At 37.2% G+C, this 13,862-nt stretch overlaps 1 protein-coding gene across 4 annotated transcripts in view; it reads right to left on the bottom strand.

The window, feature by feature from the left end:
* CEP112 (centrosomal protein 112) overlaps positions 1 to 13,862 on the bottom strand; it is a gene marked incomplete at its 3' end in the record, with an annotated part of 302,148 nt that overhangs the window by 225,611 nt on the left and 62,675 nt on the right. For all 4 annotated transcript variants that reach the window (XM_083355444.1, XM_083355442.1, XM_083355443.1 and 1 more), the window contains 3 exons: positions 7,204 to 7,290; positions 6,075 to 6,174; positions 4,047 to 4,165 (listed from right to left, as the gene is read on the bottom strand). In XM_083355444.1, the coding sequence (XP_083211570.1) occupies positions 4,047 to 4,165; positions 6,075 to 6,174; positions 7,204 to 7,290 (306 nt within the window). The remainder of the gene's footprint in view (positions 1 to 4,046; positions 4,166 to 6,074; positions 6,175 to 7,203; positions 7,291 to 13,862) is intronic.

Below are 13,862 nucleotides of genomic sequence, written 5' to 3' on the forward strand. Positions count from 1 at the left end.
CTTAAATGAAGGAGGTCAGCTATACATAATCAGTATCAAGAATGTCTTCTTCCATATTTGGGCACCTTAAACAAATCCAGGCAATCAGTTCATTTGCGAACAAAAAGTTTGATAATATTTTGCCATAAAGTTGAAGTTAAATTAAAAAGTCAAGCTAATGCCTTATCAAGGATTATCCATATTGCTAACCTTTATTTTGGAATTGACAGAATTAATTAATCATAGTACCCATAGCTTAGGCTATGCAAACAGGTTAGCTATTTTAACACCAGAACCCTGCAAAAAATTCACTGAGGTTTCTTCCTGATGGGAATCAATAACAGAAGCCATCTATCTATTTCCTGCAAGAGAAGAAAAGTGTTAGTCTACACCAGAGGTAGGCAACCTTGGCTCTTTTATGACTCTTGGACTTCAACTCCCAGAATTCTTGAGCTAGCCAAGCTGGCTCAGGAATTCTACATATTGAAGTGCATGAGTCATAAAAGAGCCAAGGTTGCCTACCCCTGGTCTATACCGACAAAACATCAGGAGGAATCAAGTAGCACCTTTTCTAAAAGGCTGACGCCTTTTGTGAGCTGCAGCTCATTTTATCAGAAGCACAGAGTGGCTATATGCAGTGAATGGGTAACCTCCCATTACTCAAGCAGCACATGCTAGACCACCAACATATAGCTACATGTTGACTGACAGGTAAGATTGCAAAGAGACTGCCAATGCACATATCCCAAATGCCTCAATAAAAAGACGGCAAATCCATAATAATTTTAAATGTATATACACTTAAAACATGAGGGACGCGGTGCCTCAGTGGGTTAGGACGCTGAGCTTGTCGATCAGAAGTTCGGCAGTTTGGCGGGTTGAATCCCAAGTGCCGTGAAACAGAGTGAGCGCCTGTTACTCGTCCCAGCTTCTGCCAACCTAGCAGTTCGAAAGCACGTAAAAATGCAAGTAGAAAAATAGGGACCACTACAGTGGGAAGGTAACAGCATTCCGTGCGCCTTTGGCGTCTAGTCATGCCGGCCACATGACCACGGAGACGTCCTCGGGCAAGCGCTGGCTCTTCGGCTTTGAAACGGAGATGAGCACCGGCCCCTAGAGTCGGAAACAACTAGCACACATGTGCGGGGGAACCTTTACCTTTACCTTTTACACTTAAAACAACCCACAACCTTTTCCTTTTGGCTACAGAGAAAAAAACCTTTGCTATTTTTGATGTGCTGAATTTTAGTCCAGGAGGTGGGGATAAAGACTTTTTCCTGAGGAAAAGGACATTTTCCCTTCATCTTTTCTTTCTTAAAAAAAATCTTTTCTTGAGATAAATGAAAAGGCAGCAGCTGCGAGCAGTTTACCTGGAAGAGAGGGCAAAATGGACAAAATGCCAGGAAGAGAGGGGGGAAAAAAAGACATTGCTTAAAGATCAAGCAAGATGGAGACTGGAAATAGTCACTTGGTTTCAGTGAGCCAGTTTGCAGGAACAAGAAAAAGGTAAGCAATATCTGAGCAGAAGAAAACCATGATAAGTATGAAGCTAATCGTCTCTGGGAGTGACATGATTGAAAATCCTCCGGGAGCAGAAAACAAGAATGGCTCAAGCAGGGAGGAGGAAGAGATTCCAAGTGAACAGATGAACTGGCTGGGTCCTATAGTAAGACCAGAGCTGATTGTCTACGGGCTGAAAATGAGATCAGGAGCCTAACCGTAATCCATAAATCTCTAGGGAGAAAACAGGCGCTAAGAGGAAGTATTCTTAAAACCTTGATTGAGGTTCATAATCTATGAAAGTCAAGGATTAGTCAGGATGAGCTGGAGAAGTGAGCTGGGGGGAAATCCCTTCTCTCTGAGGTAAAGTAGAAGTTACAAGGAAGGAACGCCTTTTGGTTTCAGATACACTCATCTGCCCTATGGACCCTGAGAGCCTGGATCAATCTGCTAATTGTTTCAAGGAATCTGTGGCCGATTTTTATATCAGAAATGCATTGTTTACATGTAAACTCCATTCATACATGTTTTGTTCCATGTATACTACTTTAGTCACAGATCCTGCCCATTTGGATTTCTCTCCTATCCCCCCCCCCCCCCCCGCAAATAGTATCTCATGGAAAATTTATGTTTGAAGGGATGTGACTATCAGCAAGAAATACCGTATTTCATCCAGCTATAATTCTCTGGGCATTTTGTAACATAAAGCTAAAAGAAAGCTTTCCTGTTCCTGTTCCTTTTTCATATATTTAATAAATTAATTTTTAAATCATACGACTGATATTTTTCTTTCAACTTTTCAAATAACAGCAGTAATACTGCTGTTCTCTGATTACCAAGGCAAGGAACTGAGGCTACAGAGTTTATTTTCTATTACTACCATGTTTTCTATTATTTTATTACTATTCCTATTTTATGGGAATAATAAGGCTACAAGAGGCTAATCTGTCTCACAAACTGCTGCGGAAGATTGGGAGCACAGGAAAGACATTACCTTGCTCCAGGAAGATGGGTGGTAGCAGCAGGAAATTTTACATGCTCAATAACCAAAGTAGGGCTGAAAGGAAGTGCTATTTATTTACCACTTTCAGTCCCATTGAAAATACTCACAAAATCTGAAAACATAAAACATAAAGCAGTGTCATGCATTGCAACAAGATAAACCTACACTAGTGCACATCTAATTGTAATATTTTATAACAGCATTCTCACTGTCCTCATGAGAAATTTATATGCAGGCCAGGAAGCCACAGTACAGACAGAATATGGTGAAACAGACTGACTCATGGAGTATGATAAGGCTATATATTCTTCTCTTATTTGTTCAAACTTTACACTGAATTTGTATTAAGGAAAGCTGGATGGAAAATGAATGTGGTTTTAAAATTGGAGGAAGGAACCTCAATAACCTCTACTATGCTATCACTACCATGAGAGTCAAAAATGAAAAGAATTTGCAAGCCCTAGTACTAAAATCCAAAAAACACCATGGAAAAAAATAGAATTAAAATTAAACACAAAAAAAGATCAATCTAATGAGAATAGGTATCAAAGTGGTAGATAGCTTCTGCCTTCTAGAATCAACCATCAACAGTAAAGAAACAAGTCCAAAAGTGCTGCAGACAAACACTAGGTAGAGCCTTTGAAAAACATAGTCAAATGTTGTGATGTATTTTTTCCAATAAAATTCAGAATAGTGCAAGCCATGATATTCCCTATGACACTCTATGGAGGTGAAAGTTGGACTTTAAAGAAACAGGACAGGAAGAATATTGACACTTTTGAACTTTGGTGTTGGAGAAGATTCCTGAGAATAGCGTGGAAAGCCAGGGGAACACTCCTATAGATCTTTGAACAAATCAACCCAGAGTCCTCAGTCAAGGGACAAATGACCAAGCTCAAATTATCCTATTTTGGACATATTATGTAAAGAGCCAACTTTCTGAAAAAGATAGGAAACAGGACAAGGACGAGCAGCAGCAAGGTGGATGGATTCAGTTATATGACGATCAGCACACCATTAGGAGACTTGAAAGAACAGGTTAGGGATAGATAATAATGGAGTAAATCTATCTATGTGGCCACTTGGAGTCAAAAACAGCACACAATCAATCAATAACAGCATTTTCCAATACAATGTTCTTCAGATTTGCTGTGACAACAATTTTCATTACTTTGAAGAAGAATAATTTTTAAAGACATAGGTATTTGAATTTGTTGAGTTTTCATAGGTAATCCTCATAGCTACTATAATTACTCCAATTTTGAATCATACTTAAATTAATCCTCCCTCTAGTTTCATCACATTTTCAGAATTACTTATGCTAGCATATTTTTATGTGCATTGTGTTTTGCTATACAAAACCACTGTTCATACTTAAAATTTCACTTAATGAGAATTATAAAAAATGTAAACAGAAACATTTTATGGAAATTTTATACAAAATTAATTTTAATGTTTTCACTGACTAATCAGTAACTGATTTAAAATTGATGTTCCCAATTAATCAGGCAAGAGCTTTTGTGTTTTTTTTTTCATTTTTATTACACTAACAAACAAAAATTACCTTTTTCTCCCATTCATTGTTCAGGGAATCTGTACTGTGCTCACATAACTTTTTCAACTCCAGAATTTGTTTCTCTTGAGCTTCTCTGATGACTTGTGACTCACGAACAAGTGTCTGAACTGTCAGAAAATTAAAACAACAAAATGCTTGATATTTAGGCTATTATCTTTGGAAAGAGAGATGTATGTTATTGCTGATTTAAATAATTTTCAAGCACTGTTCTTTAACATATGAAAATTGTCCTCAGTTGTATTTTTAAAGAAATAACTGAAAATTGTATAAAACAATCATAAACAAATTCACCATGATGTTTGGAATAATATTCTGATTGAATTTTATTTAAAAAATTAACTGTTTCTTCTATTGTTTCTTACCAAATTTTAAATATATTTGCTTAAAAATTAAACCTTATTCCAGTGGCCAGTGCTTTAATAGACTGGTTGACAATTACCAGTCTATAGATTATCTCCACATCTATAATTACAGAATAGAATAGAATTTTTATTACAGTCACTGACCAGTATTGAAAACAGAAACACACTAAAAATAAAGTTAAAAAAAAACAAGATAAAATTTTACAATTGGTGATGGGTTCATTGTTGGACAATCCAAGTCTGTCTAATTACAGGCAGGATAACAAAATTTAACTATGGTCAAGAAGACTAAATCAGCTCTGAGATAAAAAGTGAAGCAACATAATTTTGCTGTGAGTTCCCACTGACCCCTATAGTGAAACACTAGAAATAGCAACTTAGAACAGCTCTTCCAAGCTAGGAATGTTTGAAGTTGAGTATGTTATACACATCCTACTACCCTAATAAATAATTTCTACTTAAACAATCAAGCAAGCAAAAATATAAACTACATAGAACTATAATAGCAAAATGACAATACAATCTTTAGGGAATTGAGAATGTTAATGCAATTCAAGCCAGGCACAGCCTGATCAAAGCACAGGAAAGAAAACACAACATTCAAATCACCACTTCAAATTTTGGATGACACAAGAAGAGCCGAACTGGATAAAACTAATGTCATGTTTAGTCCAGAATTCTGTTCTCACAGTGAAAATGTTTCCAATCAGCCCCTTTTTGTGCTTCACATTAATTTGTACCAAAAATAATGTTTTATCCTATGTTAACCTATAGCAGTTCAGATTAAATCTTACCCCTCATGAATTTGTCAACTCTTCAGGTTAGTTGCCTTCATTATGGTAGCATTATGGTAGCATTATGGTACCATTATGCTTGTGGTGTCAAATTCATACAATAAATACATTGCATTAGAATACATATAATTTACTAAAATTTTAACAAATCAGGTTTATTTACATTCAGATGTGAGAACTATTGTGAGTCTCTGATGAAGGACTATGTGTCTAACTTGATATGACTGACAACTCTATTCTAGTTAAACAGAATGTAATTACCAAGATCTGATATCTGCTTTCAATCTGTCAATTGTTTAGAAAAGAGGTAGAGAATAATATAGTCTCTCAAACTGCCTTCTGAGATCTAGATATCATCACTGGATCTCTACCATAATACATTAATGGTATGCCATTTTAGCATACCATGGGTGCCTGTTAGGAAAAGCAAGAGCCAAATAAAGCCATGGGTAGCAACCCTTAGGGCACTAGTAAAACCTAAAACAATTTTTCCCAACCACAAACCCTCCAGGTGTATTCAAATTCAAATTCTGAACTTTCAGGAATAGTCATACTGGCTAAGAATTCAGGGAATAAAAGTCCACATATCTCGAGAAAATTTAGGTTGATGAAAGCTCTCTTAAAGGCATTCTTTTCTAACATGCCCTTTCTTACTCATTTTTTTTAAAAAAAAACAGAAGCCAATTTCCTCAAAATCATACAATACTTTGTCTCAGATGTTTTCCATCCCAAATCAAGACTATGTTTCCTTTGCATTTGGCTTGTTAAGAGAAAATTAGTAGTAGTATAAACAAACAGGCAAGAAACAAACATCGTTCACGCAGTTTTCAGGATCAATACAAAATTGGAAAATTGGACACCTTTTTTTTCAAGCTTCTGAATAGTCTCTTCAGCTTCATTCTGTTTTGTTCTATACAAGCTCTTCAGTACCTCAATTTCATTGTTTTTTCTATCCAGAATCTATAGCAAAAATATAAATATAAAATATAAATATAAATATAAAAACAGCAAAATTCTGCTGCGGAAACAGCCCAAAGAGCCACGCAGCATCCTACCGGGAGCAGCAGAAACGGCGCAAAGCACCATGTGGCGTTCTGCCGGGAAGACAGCAATAGCGCAATGCACCACATGGCATCTGGCCACAAGTGGCGGCAAGCGGCCAAAGTCAAGCAACAGCACAACAGGAGTCGGGGTGTGGGAGGCCTGGCTGCGGTGGTCCCAAGGTAAGACATTCTCCGAAATTAAGACCTAGTGCCCCTTTGGAGGCAAAAAAAATATAAGACTGAGTCTTCATTTCAGGGAAACACAGTATGTGCTATCAAGTAGTCATTGTCAACTCTTAGCACAAATAAATTTTCTCCATGATATGCCTAACGTAATCCTACATACAAATATCTTTGATGTATCTGTGTAAACCAACTGATTTAGCAAAATGAACCCATTTCCAGTCCTAAAACAGATGAGCTATTGATGGTCAGGGAACTTACTTTTTGATAAATGAAAGTAGTGCTTATTTCATTAACAAGAATGATGAGTGAATGACAGATTTTCTCCTTCTATCTGTGCAAGGTTTGGGGATTTTGTTTCTCCTTTGTTTTTAAAATATTTTAACTTTTCAGTACAAAATGTCACAAAATTGCATTGCCAAATCTTGGCGCTTTTAGATAGATAATATGCCAGGATGCAAAAAAAGGTTTCAGTGACAAATATTATTCTATGCCTCAGGTTAGGCACCCATCATAAAATAATTGTTCTGAAATGACAGGAAATGCAATAATGATGGCAAGTGATGTGATATATACATTAATGCATCATTAAGACTCATTATTTCAATTTATAAGAATCTATTACTATCAATGTTTAAATGCAGCCAATGGAATCCTAATGCCAACATTCAGATGTTACATAGGAATTTTATATTAGATATTTTTTGTTTTACAAGTATTACACAAAAAACTCCACCCTATCCTTTTAATCAATATACTGTACCTTTTGAACATCTGCATCGTGCTTCTGCTGTAATTTAAGTTTTTCTTCATGAAGTCTAGCTTCCATCAATTTTGATTTCATCTCCAGCTGTAAATTGGATGTTGCACATACTTATCAGTTTTATACATGACACTTAACCTTTCCCTATAAATCAAATGAGGTCGGACACCTTCGCAACTAACAACAACATAAATCAAAACAGGTTCAAGAACCTTTACATTTAAAATAACAAAGACCCACTGGCAATTTATCTAGCCTTCTGTGAATAAGGTTCTACATTTAGGCAAGAAAAACCAAATGTACAGGTATAGTATAGAGCAATAGTTACTACTATTGCTCAATAGTAGTAACTGTGAGAGGGATCCCGGAGTCCTAGTGGACAATCACTTAAATATGAGCCAGCAGTGTGCTGCAGCTGCCAAAAAAGCCAACACAGTGCTAGGCTGCATTAACAGAGGGACAGAATCAAGATCACGTGAAGTACTAATACCACTTTACAATGCCTTGGTAAGGCCACACTTGGAATACTGCATCCAGTTTTGGTCACCACGATGTAGAAAAGATGTTGAGACTCTGGAAAGAGTACAGAGAAGAGCAACAAAGATGATTGGGGGACTGGAGGCTAAAACATATAGGGAACAGTTGCTGGAATTGGGTATGTGTAGTTTAATGAAGAGAAGGGTGAGGGGTGACATGACAGCAGTGTTCCAATATCTCAGGGGCTGCCACAAAGAAGAGGGAGCCAAGCTATTCTCCAAAGCACCCGAAGGCAGGACAAGAAGCAACGGATGGAAACTAATCAAGGAGAGAAGCAACCTAGAACTAAGGAGAAACTTCCAGACAGTTAGAACAGTTAACCAGTGGAACAATCTGCCTCCAGAAGCTGTGAATGCTCCAACACTGGAAGTTTTTAAGAAGAGACTGGACAGCCATTTGTCTGAAATGGTATAGGGTTTCCTGCCTGAGCAGGGGTTGGGCTAGATGACCTCCAAGGTCCCTTCCAACTTTACTATTATGATTATGATTATGAATAGAACACAAATGGGTTGATCTTTCTCTGATGATGAACTAAAGAGTCACACAACTTACAGATAATTAATTTCTTTGGGATAGAGAAGCAGTTTTGATTCAGTCAAGCCTCTACAAGGTCATCTCTTGGTCACAAAAGAATGCTTTTTGACAAATTGGTTAATATTTATTTTAAAATGTATTTAAGGAAACCTTGTGAATACATATCAATAAAACTAAGCATTGCTTATTTTGGCTAACATTAGCCAACCAGCAACAATACCATTTTTTCTGACTGTTCACTGTTTTTTTTTAATCCTCATATATTAATATATTAGCCTCATCCTACACACCTACCAGTCTGGTTGGGATTCTCATCTCTGTCCTTTAGCACTTGACATACTGCCTCAGCTGTTCCTAACAACTTATACAGGAAGAAGAGGCAAAACAATAATAGCCAAATCAGCATGGCTCATTTTCAACTGAAAACCACAGCTAAGTATCTTGAGCCAGGATAGATTTCATTTTAAGAGCCTCCTTTTCTTTTACTAACTGTATCATTGAGAAATGCACTATAAATCAACAGCTACATCAGAGTAGAGTTTGCAAAGAAGAAGAAAAATGCTAAAAAAAAAACTTTTTTTTATTCAGGGCTGCTCTACACACACTTAGGAAGCTGTACGCCCTTCACAGAGCTTTAGAAAAATAAGGGCAGCTCTCCTTTTCTTTTTTCTTCTTCTATGAAGCCAGCTCAGGAGCACGGGAAAAGGGGCATTTTCAGATGCCGCAGCTAAGGGCTGGTTTTAATATTTCTCCCCTTCTTCCTCATCCTAAAGCGCCAGGCTGAGAGGCCTTGTAGGAAAAAGAAAACAGTGTAGATTAGCTGTTGCAGGCTGGGGCAGGCAGGGTAGGATAGGAAAGGTAGGGCTGCTTGACTAGAGCTTCCCAGGTGTTGGAGGAAGGGTAACTGCTTTGCACCCTTGGAGTCTCGAGGACATTTCGAGGACACCTTAGGGAGCACCTGCGATCAGCGTCGACTTCCCTCCGCCCAGTGCGCTCCCACAGAGAGGGCCTCCTCAGGGTGCCGCCGTTCGGAGAATGCCGTCTGGTGACCCCCAGGGGGAGGGCGTTCTGTGTGGGTGCGCCTGACCTGTGGAACCGTTTACCGGTTGAGCTCCGGATGGCTCCCGAACTTCGCTCCTTCCGACGCGACCTAAAAACCTATCTGTTTGAACAATCCGGCCTGGTCTGATGGGTTTTGTTTTAATTATTGTTTTAATGTAATTCATCTTCTGCATTTGGGCACTAGGGTTTAATTTGTTTTCAATTTCTGTATTTGGGCATTTTGATATTTATGTCCATGTTCACCGCCCTGAGTCCTTCGGGAGAAGGGTGGTATACAAATCAAATCAAATCAAATAAATAAATAAATTTCCCTTTGGAAGGGAACTTCCAAATTCCCTTCTCCTTTACTTTAAAAAGCACTGGAATGGCGGGAATAAGGCTTGGGGGAGGGGAGGAGAACAGCACACACGCCTTCCTGCAGGCATTGCCAGGAAGAATGTTTGAGACGTCTGCAGGTGTGCTTCTGAAGGAAGTCTTCCTCCTCTCCCCCTCCCCCTTTAAAGCCTTTCTCCTCTATGTAGGCTGCACTTTTTTCTTTTGAACTGCTAGCCCCTTGGACAGTGGGGTGAAGCCCCTGGCAACTGCAGACAGGTAGGGCCTGGGCCCCAAGTGATGCAGGCAGGGGGGTAATCTCAATCATGGCAGTGGGCAGGGGCGACAGGCAAAGGCTGGGGGTGAGCTACTGCAGCAGGGAAAGCCACCAGTGGGAGGGAAATAGGAGGAGGAGGAGGAGGAAAGCCACCAGCAGGGGCAGTTAGGTTCCTGTTTCATTGTGGCTGCTTGGGAAATGGTGCCCGCTCCTGGAATGAAGCCAAGCCCGTCAGGGCCACCAAGGGGCGGAGTGGCGCAATCGGTGATGGTTCAGGAGTTGGGGATTAGAAGCAAGCATGTGGTCTATGGGGTCCTGGGAGGGAAGAATGGCAGGGGGCACCGCAGCATCCCTTTGGTCAGTCATTAAGTGCGAATGTCCACAAGGATGCTGTAACTTGGAAAGCAGATCGTAAGTAGCTTTTGGGAGAGGGTCTGTTATAACTGAACAGTCGTTAAGCGACTGGTCATAAGTTAAGAACTACCTGTATTGGATCTAATTTTTTTTAGCTTTTTTATGTATTCACACAAGCATGCTAAACTTTCTCTTCTTGTACACATTTCCAACATACATTTGAAGTGCCCTTATACATTCTAGATATTTAGGTGGTGTCATGTACCAAAGATGCATCGTTTTATAAACATTCTTTTTGGGATCATAAGGCAATGAAAATTTCAACTTTTTTAATCACATATTTTCTCATTGATCCATCTATAATAAACAAAATTCTTAGTATATTTTAGCAATTATACATTCAGTATCAGTTCACAATTGTATTTCAAATTATTACTTACTTTCCTCTGCAACATAAAGTCTTTTTATTCATTTTAAATCTTTCATATAATTGTAAATGGGAGAAACACTGACAACTATATTCTTTTGCTATTAATTCTTCTCTTGAACTAATTTTAAATTGATTTATTTCCAATAAATCCCAGTATGTCAACCAAACAACTTTATGTGCCTTTTCTCTTCTATAATGTGCTTTTTTGAACTGAGATTCATAAAGGCACAATCAGGGCTTTTATCTATTCCATATTCTTAATATGTCACATGTAATATTTTTGAAAAGGTCTACATTAACTTTATGATACCGTAATATAGATGCCACCCAAACCTTACCTTCCAAGTGTAACAGTCTCTTATTTCTCAGCAATACTTATTATTTCATTCAGACCAAACAATAAGCAGTGAAATACAATTTTAAATCCAGTAAATTCAATCCTCCTTTTTCCTTTGGATCTTATAACACTTTATATTAACTCTTGGGGTTTTTTCCCTTGAAATATAAATTTAGATATATCTTTTTGCTATTCTGAAATAGTACAACTATTGTGAAAAGAGGCATTATCTGAAACAAAAACATCATTCTTGGCAATACATTTATTTGGACCAAGCACCTTTCCTGTTTTAATCTTTGGGATAGTTTCACATAGCTCCCTTATTATTATAAGTCCACTCAAAATTTGTTTCTGATTATCTGTAATCCTAGAAAAAAATCTGTTTATACAAATACTGTCCACTTTATCTGAAGAAATGTATATAAAGTAGTATGATACTGATAAACACTTTTTGCATATTCATATTATTTATGATAGTATCTCCCTTCTTATAACTTTAATAAAATTTATTTTCTTCTCTTTTTCTTTTAACAACTTATAGGCCAACCACTTCCCTTTCCCTTACATATCTTATTTTAACTTTTGCAAATAGTGATTTTTTTATTTTTTGTTGCATTTATACTCTATGTTAAGCATTTGTAATTCATAATTAACCCAAGATTTTAGAAAAGTGAATACTTGTACTGCCTAATGTGGCGTCTTTTCCAATGTCTTCCATCTGTTGTGGTATTTGTTTAGTCTCATCTGTCACTGTCACTTCCCTTTGTGTCTTGTCCAATTCTTAATTTTTTTAAAAAAAAAATTTTGCTTTCTGCAGAGTTCAACCCAAATTTCTATTGTTTGAAGGTAAAAATCACCCATTGCAGCACACCACCTAAATGGAATTTTCTTCTGCTTGTCAGAAAAGGTACGATTACATTTGTATTATCAATACTCATCCTAGTAGTAAAATCCTTCTTTAGAAATTAACCTCCTTTTCTTCCCAACAAAGTGTACAGGAACATCCCCTGGACCATTTTTGCAAAATGCGTATTGATCCTTTAGCCTAATCAATCTGTCTATCAACATTGTCTTCCTTCCAATCCAGAAATCCAAACTAGAGACTTAAGGATCTTTTCTCTAATGTCCTCTTCATGTCCTTCTGGAATTGTTCTAATCCTTAAACAAAATTATTTTTCTCTCAATTTCAGTAATGCCAGATTGCCCAAGTCCTTCTCTGTATCTCTATTTATAACTTCTGTCTTAGTTTCCAAAACTTGTACTTTGTCAGTAACTTGTTTCAAATCTGCAGCCAGTTATCCTCAGATTCAATTTTCTTAACTTCTTCTTTCAGATCTTTTTTCACTGCTGCAAATCCATTTACTTTTTAACTGTTGCAGACATCTTTTTACCAAATTCTTCAAATAGTTTCTTCAATAAATCTGATACAATACCCTTATCAGTAAGTTGTTCTAGTGAACCTGCCTGTCCTTCTCCCATTTTGGCAGCTTTTCTTATGGTTGCCATGGTGAGAAAGTGAAAGTATGTCAGTTACTATGGTGAGAAAAAAGTTAGGATTCTTGTTTTATTCTGCTTTTCTTTTCTCTATCCTCCCAATTAGCTTTCCAAAGTCACAATCAAACAGTCTAGCTCTTGCCTTCTTGTTTTCCAAAACCCACCAATTATTACTGTCCTTTTATATAAACAGTCACCTTCCCACAGTGGTCTGATCTGTTAGTCTATTTAAATTTTCAAAGATACTTTTGTCAAAGAAAAAAAAACTTTTTTTAAAAAAAATCACTGTCCTCCTTTTCCATTTGAAGCTTTCTAATATCACAATCTTGCCTTTGTAATCCTTTAAAATAGTTTTTTCTCTTCAAAAAGAAGACACTCATCTAGATTCTTTAAACTTCATTGCTGTTCAAAATATGTCTCTTGTAAAACAAACCCTAAACTTATTAAGAAGGTGAGGTTTTTTAAAGCAATGGATGGAAACTAATCAAGGAGAGAAGCCAGCTAGGACTAAGGAGAAATTTCCTGACAGTTAGAACAATTAATCAGTGGAACAACCTGCCTCCAGATGTTGTAAATGCTGCAAAACTGGAAGTTTTAAAGAAAAGACTGGACAATGATTTGTCTGAAATGGTATAAGGTTTCCTGCCTGAGCAGGGGGTTGGACCAGATGACCTCCAAGATCCCTTCCAACTCTTGTTATTTTGAAAGTCAAATGTCCATAAAAAGGCTACCCAACGATTTAGAGTAAACACTCAACTCCTAAGATACTTCACTCATCATTAACTGCAAGAAAAGTAAATTTCTGCATTTTTTTTGTAAGAAGCAGTTCTTCCAGAGTAAAAATGGACCATTTCCCAAATTTCTCTTTCTTCTGGAGTAATTTTCTGTCAGCCAGAACCAACTTTTGGCTGGCCATTCCATCACTGTCCATCTAATGGCCATAACATCTTATCTGGAAGCTGAATACTCCTGAAATATCTTATTTTATTTTTATAATTAAAGACTCAGTACTACTCCCTTTATTTAGATAATATCTTTATTTTTAAACTTTTTCCTACATTCAAGAATAGAAATATGTTTTGTCTGTAATTGTTTTTATTGGGTATTTTTATTGACACTATTGTTGTGGATATCAAGCGGATGTTGAATTTAACTACGGCAGCAAGACTTTTAGTAGGGCAATATTGGAAGAAGGAAGAACTGCAGATTATAGAAGAATGGACTGTAAAAGTTCCCAACTTGGAGGATATGGCAAATACTTTAGTGTACTTGAAAGACTATTTGCAACAGAGAGATACTGTGGAGTAAATATGGGACTAAAA

This window comes from Vipera ursinii (assembly GCF_947247035.1).
Source record: "Vipera ursinii genome assembly, chromosome: 2".
NCBI lineage: Eukaryota > Metazoa > Chordata > Lepidosauria > Squamata > Viperidae > Vipera > Vipera ursinii.